General features: G+C 43.4%; 1 protein-coding gene across 5 annotated transcripts in view; it reads right to left on the reverse strand.

The window, feature by feature from the left end:
• Positions 1–933: 933 nt before the first annotated feature.
• Positions 934–16,787, reverse strand: part of LOC105474687 (desumoylating isopeptidase 2) — a 63,382-nt gene continuing 47,528 nt past the window's right edge. For 3 of the 5 annotated variants that reach the window (XM_071073458.1, XM_071073447.1, XM_071073445.1), the window contains one exon: positions 2,579–4,378. In XM_071073458.1, the coding sequence (XP_070929559.1) occupies positions 4,145–4,378 (234 nt within the window). In that variant the 3' untranslated portion in view covers positions 2,579–4,144. Of the gene's footprint in view, positions 2,529–2,578; positions 4,379–4,474; positions 4,692–16,787 lie in introns of those variants that run through there. The other 2 variants (XR_011610078.1, XR_011610081.1) reach the window with 2 other exon arrangements.

Genomic DNA, 16,787 nt, shown 5'->3' on the forward strand with positions numbered 1-16,787 from the left:
ACTGATTTAATTCCTGAAAGTATAGCCAGAAGCTGTTAATCTTGATTAGCACTGACTTCTGCAAAGTTATTATAGAACAAGGTCAATATCTGGGTGATTAGGAGAACTTCAGGAGCAGGTAATGAAAAATACACAACAAAATACCCCTGTCCTCCAGATACTTGGCATTCTTTCTCCAAGCAAGATCCCGAAGTTGCTTTACCAGATTTGAATCTGTAACCTCCTTGTGAGAGTATTAGGAACCTGTGTTAGCCTGGGGGAAGAGCTCCCCTTTGCTTATTGTTCTGGAGGCCAGAACAAGTAAGTTGTACATAGATCATTCTTGCTTAGCAGAGCGGACAGGCATTGACAGCTCACAAAAGGCTGGTATTCATTTATTTAACAATAGTTAATTCAAGAGAAATTTTTGAATTAGTAGAGTAAACTATGACTCCACAGTGTGCAGAAAGGCCAGTGGAGGAGAAAGGGGAAGGGGCATGTTGGAGGTGCCAAGCATTGGAGGACAGGTCCGTGGGAAATGAGGAGCTCATTCACTCAGGCTCCTGCTTGCTTTGCTGCTTCAAGACAAGGGAGTGTGTGTGCATGTGTCGGGGCTATTCCTCTGCAGGTCTGTCCCCTGCACTTCGGGGACGGAGTCCATTCTAGCTTGCCCTTCTGCCTCCATTTCCCAGAAGCCAGGGCTGGCACTCCTACCTGTGAGCAGGTGTGGCTGTGCTCTCTGACAGCTAAGGCACTGGCCCACAGATCTGCGCACAAGAGGAATGCAGGTGAATAAAGGAGCATGTGCCTGTGAGAGGAAGACAGGATGGAGGGGGCTGGCTGTCATGCTCCTGCCGAGCACATGGGAGCCTTGGGTTTTAAAAATACACCTCCCCACCCCGCCCAACACAAATACACAACAGTTGTAATCCGAAAGTCAGAAAGCACTATAAAACATTTCTTATAAAAGTATTTTTTTAATAAATCAATGTATTTCAATGTTGTAACATGATAGCCCAATGCTATATCAAGGTAGCAAAAGTGAAGATTCCTGGTATTGTGATATAAACACTATGAATGACAGTACACTTGCATTCAACTTCACAAGAAATTATCTTCAGGTCCATAAGGATTCTTCGACAGCTGTAACACCTTTCAAACAGTAAAGATGTACATGTATTGAAAGAGTAGACAATGAAAGCCTAATAACTGAGCTGTGCTCTAAAACCATACTGATGAGGAAGAGATACAATGGTTGTATGGCTAGCTTGCTGAACAAAAATCTAAATCTTTTAAAGAAAATACAGCATATATCAAAGTTACAGAGTATCCTACAGAAATGGAGTCATAAGGAGACACACAGATTAGAACCTGAAGCAGTGAATGTGTTTCTACCCGTTTTGTGATGGAAAGAAGCCATGGATATCGAGTCCTGCAGCTGGCTGGCTGTGGTGCTGAATCTCCTCATACACACAATGCTACCAATGGACTAACACCAGAATTCCCTGCTCTGTACAAATGCTGGTGATGGGTAACTTGCTCTATTGCTGTGGGTCAGAGCAACAGCTGGCTGGATTCAGGCATCAGGAAGAGGCTAAGATCATCCACCACTGCCTTCTATACTCCAACAGTTACACTTTCCAAAACTGATGCTCCCCTTCTAAGGGTGAATAAAACCCCAAGGGTATTTAAAACAAACAGCAGAAACCAGAAGCTTCTGACCCTCTACCATGTATTACTGTCCACCCCACCATGAGAAGTATGTCCACCTGGTTACAGCAGAGACTCCGTACCATATGTATATTCATGACCAGATTGTTCATATAGGATTTTTCTTAACAGAGATCAGGTTGAGAATGATTCTTTTTCTCCAAGGGCAAGAAAAAGCTGGCTAAATGCTAGTTCATTAAATCCATTCTCAATTTTGAACTGTAGAGAAGAACCTGACTTGAATGAGATTTTCTAAGGGAAGACATTTATTTCTCAACCTCAGGTATAATTAGATTATAAGGAGTCTCATGTCCAGAATTTTATCTGCTGATTGTTAGTATGGTAATTGGCCTTAGGACAGTATTTTTACTAGAACCCTTTACATTATTTTTAAACTCCAAATGCTGCAGATGAAAGTAAATACGACACAATAATAAAATCACTTGTGTGCTGACTCGCTGGATTCTGGTTAAGCACAGATGGGATGTTGCTGATATTCACCAAGAAGTGTCTGACTAATGGCTACTGTGGGTGTCAGTAGCCCAGGTTTCAATCATATGTACTTGAATGAATTAGAAAAAAACTGTACTCCTCACATTATTAAAAATATTACAAGCAAACTGTATCCAAGGCTTTGTACTAACCTGGGTTTTGGGGATAGGACTCTTTTTAGTGAACAAGTCACTGCTAGAGCCTTAGGTTTTGCCCGCATCTCAATTTTAGACCTGAACCAAGTCGACGTCTCATTACGCTCATATATTCCTTTCTTCTGTCACACCTCTTGAAACAAGCGTTCTGCCCCCTAAAGAACTCAGAGTGATTTGTAAAGGCTTTCCTCTCTGGAAACAGAGCAGTCGAAAGTATTAATCAGGTTAAGTGGCTTCATTGTCCTCAGGCCAATGCTTATAACCCAAGGTTTATTTTCCCTATGAACAGGGTGTGCTTACATTAATAAAATGAATCAAAATCAGCTTATGGAAAAGTTAAAAATATAGTTTACTGAAAGATTATGTATCCTCACACAGAGCAATAGCAAACAATCCAATCTAAAAGTTTAAATAAATGTCAATAACTTTAAAACTATATTTTATATATATAAAGCTGAAGTCACTGCCTTGGATAATTTTACACTGCATCCAATATTTTACGTAGGACATTCATTCTTAAGGCAGAAAAATTGAATTTGACATGTAATGACTTGGTTCTTACATCCAAGGGTCAAACTAGGAGTAGACTGGAGCAGACAGATTCCTTGCTAACAAGGATTTATCTGTGGTGACAATTTCATTCTTAGAGTATGTTACGTAAGAGACATACATTTGAGAGAACATATAAATATGAAAAGACACACAAGTATTTTTTTAACGATCGGTCAATGAGACTAGGCATTCTATTATGACGTGAAATGACTCCCATGACAAATGCCAACATACTCTTTCTGATATGGTACATAAAGAGTATAAAATATCAAAGAACTACCTTTTTGGGGTGGACTTTAGATTCTAGTTTTCAAGGTTTAGTATAAAAGGTAGCCTGAATAGTTAAAAGCAGTTGAATGTCAACTCACTGCTAACTTGGAAGGCTACCACTTAGGATATTTCTATGCCATCAAAATCCTGTGCAAGGAGGAAATACATGTGTATTAAAATAAAAATGAAGCCCCTCCCCCAATGCATGTGCAACACATTTGTCAGTTACTACCAAGAATATCTTGAATGAAAAACATCTGAACTATAGAATGAGTGGCATCAAAGTCAGAGAGACGTAAGAACACATCACCCCGCCTAGGTGGACGGATAGTTGGCATGAAAGCAGGTGTTCCATGGGCACCTGGGGAGTTGTGCCACTCAGAGTGGAAGGGGGTGTGAAGAGGAACTGGACCCAGGGTTCCAAGCCCTCAGGGCTGTGTGCTCCTTCACCTCAGGCCAGTCTGGTTCTCTGCATCCTGGTGCCAACAACTTGAACAAAACAAACACAAATCTAAAAGACCATTCTTAAGCAGGTGACGGTGACTATAACTGTTTAAGTACCTTTTTGTGTGCCTATTATTTATGCCATAGATCTGGCAATTGTCAGAAGTATACAAAGATTACCTGCCTAATTTTTGAAGACACGAAGATTTTCTCTTTCACGTGGCAGGAGTCCATGCAAGATTTGTAAACAGCGATACAAAATACTGTAAACATAACTTAACAGAGCTTGTATAAAACAGAAGAAGTAAATCCAGATTGACGAGTGGGTAAAAAAAACAGAGGGCAGCTTCTTACAAAGTTCTCCCTCCTGCGCCAAGTGATTTTTTTTTTTTGATTACAAATATAATCCTGAGCTGAAAAACTGGGATTTGGGGGAGAGCCATCTTTGCATACAAAATATCCAAAGGATGCTTCTCTATTGACTTTTCTCTAGTGATATTCGACTGCCAGAGACAGTTCTGAATGTGTGACTTTGGAGACATTTATAGTTTAGTGTGGCGCCCGGGTCTGGAGCCTGCTGCAGCGCTTGCCACGGAAGCGGATGCGGCAGCATCCTCTGCTTCCTCCAGTTCATCCTGGAGCTCTTGGCTGACACTAGACTGCAGGGCTGCGGGCGTGAGCCACTCCTTCGGGAGGCAACTCTGTAGAAAGGGTATACAGGAGCTGAAGTAGGCAAGTCGATTGATCCAGCGAGGAATCTCTTTCCCACAGAGAATCTACAGAAGAGAAAGAGTTCTGTATTAGGTAAGAGAGGTTAAGATTACCTGGTCCACTGCCAGGGAGTGGAGGGTGGGAGGAGGGAGGTGGCTTACAGAGAAGCCACTGCAGAGTAGCCTTCAGTGGTGTTACTCCAGGCTTTTGATAACAAGCAGCTCTTGACTCAGGACCTAGGGTCCCTACTGTTGGCTCCATTCCTTCCTTTCTAAAGAACCTTGTCGAGTTGCTTACTTTTCATATCTGAAATCGAACTAATTTCACTTGGCTCCTTTCTTTCATCTCTGCAATTGCTCTGAGACACACTGAAAAGCACTTTGAACACATAGAAGACGCTTGTTAATACAATGTATTATTAGAGTAACAGAAGCCCCAGGCAATTGGAAGAGTCAATCTTGGATGTTTTCCTATTTGTGAATTCTCCTTTTTCACAGATTCTTTTCGACTTTCCCCTTTCCTCCAGTGTCTATCACTCCATTTTTCCTGGTCTACATTTTACCCCTTTACTTCTCTCCCTGACTCACTTGTTTCAAGGAGCTCATCCTGGTCCAGAAAAAACAGACTGGGTGATAGTGTCTCAAAGAAAAAAAAAAGTATGGGCCAGGTCCAGTGGCTCACGCCTGTAATCCCAGGTCTTTGGGAGGCTGAGGCCGGCAGATTACGAGATCAGGAGTTCGAGACCAGACTGGCCAGTATGATGAAACCCTGTCTCTACTAAAAATACAAAAAATGAGCAGGGCATGGTGGTGCACACCCGTATTCCCAGCTACTCGGGAGGCTGGGGCAGGAGAATCGCCTGAACCTGGGAGGCAGAGGTTGCAGTGAGCTGAGATCACACCACTGCACTCCAGCCTAGGCAACAGAGTGAGACTCCGAGACAGAGACACACACACACACACGTTTTCCCAAATGAAGACCTGGCTCCGTGACTCCTCTGCGGAAGCAGGCCTGGAGTCAGACAAGGCACGGAAGCCTGGCCACGCTTCAGTCTGAAGACACTAGCAGGGGTAGAAACCGGTGCCAGGAGGAACCCTCCCCGCTGACTGATCTGTGTCTGCATTTCCCACTTCCCGCCCTTACACTTTCCTTAGGACTCCTGAACCCTTCCCCCACTCCTATTTCAAATAGTAAGAACTGGGTCTATTCTATGCCCCTAACTTTATTCTTTATTATCCTCTTCCTCTTGTGCAGACAATGGACTGGGCTTCCGTTCATGCCCCACTGCCACTTTGTTGTTTTTGCCTCCAATTATACCCAAGATTATGATCATGTGATCTCAGAGTATCATCTTAGATATCTGCATATCGTAGGTAATAACTTTGGAAAGAGGTTTCAAAGAACCTTATGTCTAAAAATTAGCTAAAATTTAATAAGCTGGCACCTATAATTATACAACGTGTACCTTTTCTCCTAAAAGTTTAGTCCTAACTCTTAATGGTTATTACATTTATTTTAAATAGTATGTCTCTGTCTTAACTACAGGGAAAGTGAGATGGTCTCACTTGAGGGAAGGTAGTATGTGCTAACCACTTTTGATTACCAAGCACCTATCACACTGCCTGGAAGTACAGACAGGTAGACACTTAAAAATATTTGGGCCGGGTGCAGTGGCTCACGCCTGTAATCCCAGCACTTTGGGAGGCCGAGACGGGCGGATCACGAGGTCAGGAGATCGAGACCATCCTGGCTAACATGGTGAAACCCTGTCTCTACTAAAAATACAAAAAGTAGGCCGGGTGCGGTGGCTCAAGCCTGTAATCTCAGCACTTTGGGAGGCCGAGACGGGCGGATCACCAGGTCAGGAGATCGAGACCATCCTGGCTAACACGGTGAAACCCCGTCTCTACTAAAAATACAAAAAATTAGCTGCGCATGGTGGCGGGTGCCTGTGGTCCCAGCTATTCAGGAGGCTGAGGCAGGAGAATGGCATGAACCCGGGAGGCAGAGCTTGCAGTGAGCCGAGATCACGCCACTGCACTCCAGCCTGGGCGACAGAGCAAGACTCCATCTCAAAAAAACAGAAAAAAATAAAATCAATAAATTGAAGAATGTGTACATGAGGCCAGGCACGGTGGCTCATGCCTGTAATCTCTGTACTTTGGAAGTCCACCGCAGGATTACTTGAGGCCAGGAGTTCAAGACCAGCCTGGGCAACATAGTAAGACCTTGTTTATACATACACACACATTCTCACTGGGTGTGGTGGTGTGGGCCTGTAGCCTCAGCTACTTGGGAGGCTAGGGCAGGGGGATTGCTTGGGCCCAGGAGGTTGAAGCTGCGGAGAGCCAAGACTGTGCCACTGCACTACAGCCTGGATGACACAGTGAGATTCCATCTCAAAAACAAAACAAAACAAAAATGTGTATATCAACTACATCTGCTCTTAAAAATGCTGCCAAACAGGCCGGGCAGGTGAAGTGGTATCTTACACCTGTAACCCCAGCACTTTGGAAGGCGGAGGTAGGTGGATCACTTGAGGTCAGCAGTTCGAGACCAGCCTGGCCAACATAGTGAAACCTCGTCTCTACTAAAAATACAAAAATCGGGCCGGGCGCAGTGGCTCAAGCCTGTAATCCCAGCACTTTGGGAGGCCGAGACGGGTGGATCACAAGGTCAGGAGATTGAGACCATCCTGGCTAACACAGTGAAACCCCGTCTCTACTAAAAAATACAAAAAACTAGCCAGGCGAGCTGGCGGGCGCCTGTGGTCCCAGCTACTCGGGAGGCTGAGGCAGGAGAATGGTGTGAACCCGGGAGGCGGAGCTTGCAGTGAGCTGAGATCAGGCCACTGCACTCCAGCCTGGGCGACAGAGCGAGACTCCGTCTCAAAAAAAAAAAAAAAAAAAAAAAACATAAAAATAAAAATAAAAATAAAAATACAAAAATCAGCCAGGTGTGGTGGCCCACACCTGTAATCACAGCTACTCAGGAGGATGAGGCAGAATTGCTTGAACCCCAGGAGGCAGAGGTTGCAGTGAGCCAAGATCATGCCACTGCACTCCAGCCTGGGTGACAGAGCAAGACTTTGTCTCACCAAAAAAAAAAAAAAAAAGCACTGGGGCATATTTAGGGTTATCTGCATATTTAGAGGTTAATCATGTAAGTCGTGACTATCTAAAGTGATAGTGACTGTTGCCTATTCAACAGCCATTTCCCTCATTCTCCTTCCCGAGTCCTAATTTCATTCAGTAATCTACCCTCCTCCATATATCCAAGTGCTACAGGTGAAGCTGACTTCATTCCAACCCCTGAGGGTGTGGCTTGATTAGCCTAAAACAGAGTCCTATCTGTAGCCACCTGGTTTTGTAGATAAAGTTTTACTGAAACATAGCTGTGTCTATTTGTTTATGTATTGCCTATGCCTCTTAGGCTACAATGGCAGAGGCAGAGTTGGGACCATGAATAGTCCACAAGCCTAAAATATTACCTGGCTCTTTCAAATAAAAGTGTACCAATCCTTGGTCAAGCCAATTTTTTTTTTTTTTTTTTTTTTTTGGAGATGTAGTCTTAGTCTGTTACTCAGGCTGGAGTGCAGTGGTGTGCTCTAGACTCGCTGCAACCCCTGCTTCCCAGTTCAAGCGATTCTCCAGCCTCAGCCTCCTGAGTAGCTGGGATCATAGGCATGCACCACCACACCTGGCTAATTTTATTTTTAGTAGAGACAGGGTTTCACCATGTTGGCTGGGCGGGTCTCAAACTCCTGACCTCAGGTGATCAGCCTGCTTCTGCCTCCCAAAGTGCCAGGATTACAGGCGTGAGCCACCATGCCGGGCCAAGCCAATGTTTTTAAAACCTTGAGTCATGACCCATTAGTAGGTCATTGAGTATCGCTACCTGAATTTTTAAAACAAAACAGATTGTAGGTAGCAAGGTAACCATGACACATCTTAGTTACGTGCCTGTGTGTGTGGAAACTGGGTCACAATGCAAAATGTATTTCTTAGGTGACTAGTGATCAAATAGTATTTGGTTTATATAGCAAAATGAATTTTGCATTTAAGCTCCAATCCAGCAGTCCCTCTTCTAGAAAATCAAGTGTACAGATACAGTGGCAAAAATAAAAAGATGTATGTACAGGGTTATTCATTACAATACTTTTTATAACAGCAAAAGACTAAAAATAACCAAGTGCCATTAATAGGTTGAATAAATTATGGTACATCCACACAAGGAAGACTATTCAGCTAAAGAAAGAAGTGAGGAATATTTCTATATACTGCCACAGAATGCACTCCAGGATACACTATTAGTGAAAAAGGCAAAATGGAGAAAAGTGTATATAGGATGCTCCCAAAATATAATAGTGGAACAGGCAGAGAATAAAATGTATAAACATTCCCATTCCAAAAGGGAGAAAACGGAAGGAAGAAAGGAGTCACTAGTCCCAATTTTAGAATCCAACAAGGGAACGTCCATTAGGTTTCAAGGCCTGGGAATAATCTTCTATGGCCCTTGGTTCTGCCATCTGGAGATTCTATCCTTTGAGTCATCCTTTTTCTCCAGCCAATTACCTGCTTGTAGAATTTTGACAGTCCAAGCACCTTCTTTAATTTTACCCCCCCACCCCCCGTCTCTTTCAGTCCAAGCTGGCAGTGTTTCTGCCAATAGAGCATTCTCAAAACACTGTGGGTCTCTTGCGTATGTCATGGGACTGACTCCATTAGAAAAGATGTTCCTCCACGGATCTTTCCTGAATAATCCCATCTTCATTCTTGGTTTCTGTTGAGATGGTTTAGAGGATCCACGAGTCACATATTTAATTTCTTCAACAGTTAAAGGAAAAAAAAAAAAAAGTGGTCTAGTCATATCCTTGGCTTTCTCTGTAGCATCCTTTCCTAATAGTGAAGCTCCTAATTTCAGCATCTTTTGCAATCTGGATAGGCTGAAAAATTTCCTAAATCATTAAATGTTGATTCCTTTTTGTGCTTTAATAGTTCTTCCCTCTATTGTTCTTTTCACATTTTACTATAAGCAACAAGGCAGGCTGCATCTTCTACACTTTGCTTGGAAATCTCCTCAGCTAAATATCATAACCCCATAGAAATAATTCCAATTAACTGTAAAACACATGACTTTTACTGTATCAAGCCACAATCTAAAGATGAAAGTCTAAAGATGAAAGAACGACAAAAAACCTTAACTTTCTAGTACTCCTATTGGTGGCGGTTATGGTAACACTATTATTCTACAGCTGTTTTAGGTATAGAGGAGTAAAACAAATCAGCAATTATGTTTCTTGTTGCTGAGAATTTAGATTTTTGACAAGGGATAGACAAAATGTAGCTATATCATTGATGAGGTTAAGTAAAAACGCTGTAGCCCAAATGTGTAGTAGAAACGTCACTATGAACCTGCCAAAAAAGTCCTAGTTTCATCTACTGGTGGGGGTGGGGAGCTAGAAACAATTATCAGTTCAGTAGTAGTGAGCAACCTAATGCCCAGATTAAAGTTTCTAAATATTTGCTATTAGAAGGAAACAGTTCTGAGGTAGAAAATATGTAGATGAGCCTGGAATATCTTGACATACCAGAAAACAAAAGGCTGTAGAAGATTATTAGGGACAAATCAAAAGACTTATGAGCCAACTTGAAGAGGCTCCCATGTATCAAAGATGGGACAAAAGCAGTCATTACACTGATCTGAAACATAAAATACTTTTACATCTAGGGAGGAGATATTCACGATGCTAAATTTTCAAAACAGAAAAAAATATTTTGCGGGGAGAAAAAACCAGTTAGAGAATACTAGGGAAGTGTGTCAGGGATCCCCAAGACCCAGTTTTTCCACCTCCAGATTTGATGATTTTAGAGGACTCACAGGACATAGCATATAGCTGTATTCACAGGTATGACTTATCACAGCGAAAGGATATGAAACAAAATTCGCAAGGGAAAAGGTGCACGGGGTAAAGTTTAGAGGAAAACAGGTTTCCACTCCAGCCTGAAAAATTAGTTTGAGTCTTTGTTTCAGAGGGACTACCTGAAGACAGTCAGTTCCATGTTGGTTCATGACATCAGGTTATCAGCCTGACGACTGTGGATGACATCTGGAGGTGTTCTGTGTGGGAAATGCAGGCGCTGAGGCCACTCCCTGCTCTCATAGGTTTGAGCACAGGCTCAGCAGGCTGTTTGAATTCAAAGTGCTTGCAGCATCTTAAAAAGGTAGCATGGGAAGTTTTTCTTTAGGAAGAGGGGAAAGGCAGTATTGGAAAACAAAGATCATCAGTCTGCCTCCTTTGAGATTCCCTAGGTGCCAGTGTTTGTTTTTTGTTATTATTACAAAATCAGTATGTCCCATTTAGCAGTCATAGTTTCACATTTACAAAACTGTCCTCTACTCTCATCCAGACCTTTTGTCTGGAAGGGATGTATTAAAGGGGGACAAAAGTTTTCACAGGATTTTTTTTCTTTTTCGAGACAGGGTCTCGCTCTGTTGCTAGGCTGGAGTGCAGTGGCACAATCTCGGCTCCCTGCAACCTCCACCTCCCGTGTTCAAGGAATTCTCCTGCCTCAGCCTCCCGAGTAGCTGGGACTACAGACCCGCACCACCACGCCCAGCTAATTTTTGTATTTTTAGTAGAGATGGGGTTTCACCATGTTGGCCAGGATGATCTTGATCTCTTGACCTCGTGATCCACCTGTCTGAGCCTCCCAAAGTGTTGGGATTACAGGCATGAGCCACTGCGCCTGGCTGGAAAATATTTTTATATCGCATAACCAGAAAGACATATGTTTCAGAACTGGACAGAATTAAATCTTGACTTTTCAAAATATTTCAAAATGGTTTGAGAGAGCCACTCACCGCTTTCATCCTGATCATTCATTTAGTAAGTGGCCTATAGCATCATTCCATTTCTGGAGACAGCTGCATTTAGGAATCAAACTGCCTTACTGAGGTGTGTGCACCAGTAGAAAGGTAGCAGAGTAGCAGCAGACTAAGTCTGCTGTTGCAAACTGCAGCCTGTCCAGGAAGTCCCAAGTAAACACAGTGAAACTTTCCCGAGAGAGGTGGAGAGTAAGATGGGTAGACACAGGGGTCACTAGTCCTAGTGACATGCTTTCCCCTCAACATGCAGCTTTTGTCAATAATCACAAGTTGGGAATGCAGTCAGTCCCTGTATCAGAAATACAGAACAGATGAGCAGTTCGACTTCGTGTGGTACCACCAGAGAAGCCGGTTCCCACGGACACCTGTGATAATCCCCATAGTTCCGTCAACATCATGCTTTTACAGTGAAGAGCCCCACAGAGTGGTATCCTAAATCTGCCTTGATCCCCAAGTAGAAGTCTTGTTCCCTGAGCCTGTATCTCTTTCAGTTTAACACAGCTTGTGCTAAGACTGAAGTAGTGTGTAGGAGATAATGTCAAGTTTTAGCTCAAGTGTCAAGTCCAAGCAATTAGGATCTATGAATTCAGGATTCCAAAATATGCCAGAGACTTTTCTTTGGCAGCAGTAAAGCTGAGATGCTGAAGGGCCAGTCATGTTTCCAAGGCCAAGCAAAAAGCAAAGCTTTCCTAAGTGCTTTCTAAGACCCACTCAAAATTATGCACATCAGGCTAGAAAATCACCAGCCTCTAGGGTCAGACATCTGATTTTCTATGAGCTCATTTGCAATTAAAAACTGCTCACGCCTGTAATCCCAGCACTTTGGGAGGCCGAGGCGGGTGGATCACGAGGTCAGGAGATCGAGACCATCCTGGCTAACACGGTGAAACCCCATCTCTACTAAAAATACAAAAACTAGCCGGGCGAGGTGGCGGTGCCTGTAGTCCCAGCTACTCGGGAGGCTGAGGCAGGAGAATGGCATGAACCCGGGAGGCGGAGCTTGCAGTGAGCGGAGATCGCGCCACTGCACTCCAGCCTGGGCGACAGAGCGAGACTCTGTCAGAAACAAAACAAAACAAAACAAAAAACTGCTTTAAAAACTCTTAAAAGTGTTTGTCTTTTTCCAGAGGCTCCAATGGGGAACGATCATAGTAAATATCAGCTGTGAGACATATTTTGCTTTCAACAAAGGATTTAAATTTCCATCTATCCTACAGCAGCAAAAAGCAAGGAAGTTGTGTCCCATTAACTTTTTCTTTGCAGCACTGCCTTATTGAGCTAATCCCTCTACCATCTGCGACATTACAAGCATAAAACATTTCATATCAACTACTATCATATATCTACAGATGTAATAACTGTAAAATACAAGGCCATTAACTGCCCTCAGCCGCCCCACCCTGGCCCGACACCTTCCTCACTGTAGATGTATTCAACCCCTTGCAGTAAATTTAGCAAAAGTTTTAATATTACAGTTGCGGAGGAGACCCTAGTTGGAATGGGGTTGAGGGCGTGCAGGTAGGCTAACTACTGAAGTATGTCCCCTGCCCTTTTTTACTTTGCTCCAGCCCTGAGAACTGATTCAACCTTTTTTCCTCCTACTTGTGAGGGAAGCATGCCATCAATGTTTAACATTTTTGGCCCAACCAAAGCTCGTCTTTGGGAATTTTTGGGCCTTTTTTCTTTCTTCCTGGAGGAGAGAACAAAAACTGAAGGTATTACATTACCTGGGCTATACTTCCTTTTTCTCCTCACCGTAACCAGCATGGCCCCAAGTAGCCAGGTGATCTGGTGAGTCAGTTCTCCTGGAGTTGGATCTGTCATTTCAAACTCCACAGGTAACTTTTACCTTTCACAAGCAACAGCTCAGCTGCTGTTTCAGATCATGGATAACTCCACAGCCATCCAGACATCAAAGGTTTTCCATCCTCCACCCATTTCAGCCTTTCTTTCCTCAGTCCTTTTTTTTGAGACAGAATCTCGCTCTGTCACCCAGGCTGGAGTGCAGTGGCACGATCTCAGCTCAATGCAACCTCCGCCTCCTGAGTAGCTAGGATTACAGGCATGCACTCACCACAGCAGGCTAATTTTTTATATTTTTGGTAGAGACGGGGTTTCACCATATTGGCCAGGCTGGTCTCGAACTCCTGACCTCAAGTGATCCGCCCGTCTCAACCTCCCAAAGTGCTGGGATTACAGGCGTGAGCCACCGTGCCTGGCCAGTCCTTTTGTTACATTTCTGTGAGTCAAAGGTCTCCACAACCGCCCCCAGGTTTGGTGATTTGCTAGGACTCAGAGATCAGCATAGCATACTCACGACTATGACTTATTACAACAAAAATATACAAAACAAAATCAGCAAAGGGAAAATATACATAGGGCAAAGTCCAGAGGAAAGCAGGCACAAGCTTGAAGGATCTTCTAGTAGAGTCAGGTAGGATGTGCACGCTTAATCCCCCAGCAATGGTTTGTGACATATGTGAAATGGCTACCAGGGAAGTTCATTACAGACTTGGTACCCAAGACTTTTATTGGGTGCTGGTCATGTAGGCGTCCTCTGCCAAAATCCCAGAGTCCCACAGGGAAAGCAGGTTTTTAGCATAAACCAAATTAGTTGTACCAACAGGTTAGGCAAAGGGAGTCACTCTTCTCAGTTCTAGGAATAAAAACCTTACAGAAGTCCAAGCTCCCAGATGCCAACTTAGGGCCAATCCTGCAGGTAGGCCTTTCTAAGGACAGCAGTTTTAGGCCTATGTTAGTTAACTCTTCTATACAGGAACCAACTTGTTTTTTGAAAACAAGTAAAGGGGGAAAAAAATCAAGCATCTATCCTGCTCTGTCACCCAGGCTGAAATGCAGTGGTGCCATCTTGGTTCACTGCAACCTCTGCCTCCTGGGCTTAAGCCATCCTCTCACCTCAGCCTCCCAAGCAGCTGGGACTACAAGGCGCACACCACCATGCCTGGCTAATTTTTGTATTTTTTGTAGAGATGGGGTTTTGCCATGTTGCCCAAGCTGGTCTTGAACCTGTGTGCTCAAGCAAGCTACCTGCCTCAGCCTCCCAAAGTGCTGGGATTACAGGTGTGAGTCACTGTGCCCAGCTATCTTGCCTTTTCTATGGGGGAATTATCTCAGGGTGACCAGCTATATGAACTTTTGTTTAGATCTGGATTCAAACTAACCATTAAAAAATTATGACAACTGGGGAAATCTGAACATTGTTTATTTGGATAATATTAAGAAATAATGTTAATCTGTGGAGTGATAACATAATTTTAGGAGTTAATTTTAGGAGTGATGACATAATGTGGTTATGTTATAAAGAATCTTTATCTTTTAGAGATGCAGAGTGAAATATTGATACTTGAAATTAGGCCAGGCGCGGTGGCTCATGCAGATAATCCCAGGACTTCGGGAGGCTGAGGTGGGAGGACTGCTTGAGTCCAGGAGTTCCAAAGCAGCCTAGGCAATATCATGCAACCCCATCTTCACAAAAAATACAAAAACTGGCTGTACATAGTGGCATGTGCCTGTAGCTCCAGCTAGTTGGGAGGCTGAGGCAGGAGGACTCACTTAAGCCTGAGTTCCAAGCTGCAATGAACTATGATCACACCACTGCACTCCAGCCTGGGCAATAGCAAGACCCTGTCTCTAAATGAAATCTGGGATTTGTTTCAAAACAATTTGGGGCCGGAGTGGTATCTAAGTGACAGTTATATAGGGGCTCACTATATTATTCTACTTTTATATGTTTTGAATTTTCTACTGAAAATATTAATTTTATTTATTTGAGATGGAGTTTTGCTCTTGTTGCCCAGCCTGAAGTGCAACGGCACCATCTCTGCTCACTGCAACCTCTGCCTCCTGGGTTCAAGCGATTCTCCTGCCTCAGCCTTCTGGGTAGCTGGGATTACAAGCACCTGCCACCATGCCCAGCTAATTTTTGTATTTTTAGTTAGAGACGAGGTTTCACCATGTTGGCCAGGATGGTCTTGATCTCTTGACCTTGTGATTCCCCCCACCTTGGCCTCCCAAAGTGCTGGGATTACAGGTCTGAGCCACCACGCCTGGCCGAAAATATTAATTTTAAAAAGACATTTAGATTAGACGAGTGGCATTTAGTAATGGTAATGCCAGTCCTTTTGCTAGTGCCAGGTTCATAATTAGGCATCTGACACAATTCTGGCTGTAAAACATGGATGCTTTTGGAAGGTTAGGGAAAAGGGAATTCCAGAAAGAGTTCCACTGTTTCCAAAGGGAGAGAGACATAGTCTCCCTCTGGATGTTGTGCTAAAATTGTTACCTCTATCTAAAACCCACAAAGGGAGCTGGCCCGGGGGTAGGGCCAACATCCCAAGGATGGCGGTTTAGAGAAATGAATAAATACCTTACATCCCTATGACACTCACAGTTGAGACACTGACCACATTGGAATGTAGCCTGCCTTATTCTGGACTTGTGTTGTAAGATAACTTTCCTCAATGTTTAAGACAATTCGCACCCAATTCGAAGAGACCTATCTTGCAGAGTAGAGGCTGGCAAACTTTTTCCGTGAAGGGTCAAACGGTAAGTATTTTGGGCTTTATAGGCCATAAATCTTTGCTGCAACTACTCAATTCTGCCACTGCAGCCGGAAAGCAGTCAAGAAAACAGGTAAATAAATAAGCATGGCTGTGTTCTAATAAAACTTAATGAATCTCTCTGGTCTCAGCCGCAGAAGCAAGGTGACGAAGGCAACATCATCATTTGGAAAGTGTCGCAATAAGATGCACATGTGCCACCGCTGTGGCTCTAAGGCCTACCACCCTCAGAAGTCGGCCTGTGGCAAATGTGGCTACCCCGCCAAGTGCAAGAGAAAGTATAACTGCAGTGCCAAGGTTAAGACGAAATACCACCAGGACTGGTCGAATGAGGCACCTAAAAACTGTGTACAGCAGATACAGGCACATGGTTTCCGTGAAGGAGCACCACCTAAACCCAAGAGGGCGGCTGCTGCCGCATCCAGTTCATCTTAGGAATTTCAATGGTTAGTCATGCAATACATGTTCTGATTTAAAAAAAAAAAAAGAACTTTATGAATACTGAAGTTTGAACTTTACATAATTTATACATGTCACCATATAGTACTCTTTTGGCTTTTTTCAATCCTTAAAAAGAATGTAAAAACCATCTTAGCCTGCAGGCTGTACAAGGACAGATGACACGCTGGTGTTGGTTTGAAGGCCAGGCTACAGTAGTTTGCTAATCCCTGCTGTAGAGGAAGCATCGGAACTGATAACATTATGGTGTTAAATAATTCTTAGAATTTTTACGAACAATATTAACAGAAGAGTACATATATCAACAACCATTAATACAGTGATGATTGTGCTTATTTGCAACTGGTTATACAACATACATCCCCACACTATGTTGTCAAAGAGAAAAGCATACCAGTTTCACTGAACTTCGTCAGAGTGCCCAATATCCATTTACTTGGCTTCATAATATGGGAGTTGCATCCATCATTTCAAATTCCAAAGGTAACTTGTACATTTCACAATAGGCAAGAGCTGATATTTCCATTTAATGGAATATATACCTTAT

This window comes from Macaca nemestrina, chromosome 1 (assembly GCF_043159975.1).
Source record: "Macaca nemestrina isolate mMacNem1 chromosome 1, mMacNem.hap1, whole genome shotgun sequence".
Classification (NCBI taxonomy): domain Eukaryota; kingdom Metazoa; phylum Chordata; class Mammalia; order Primates; family Cercopithecidae; genus Macaca; species Macaca nemestrina.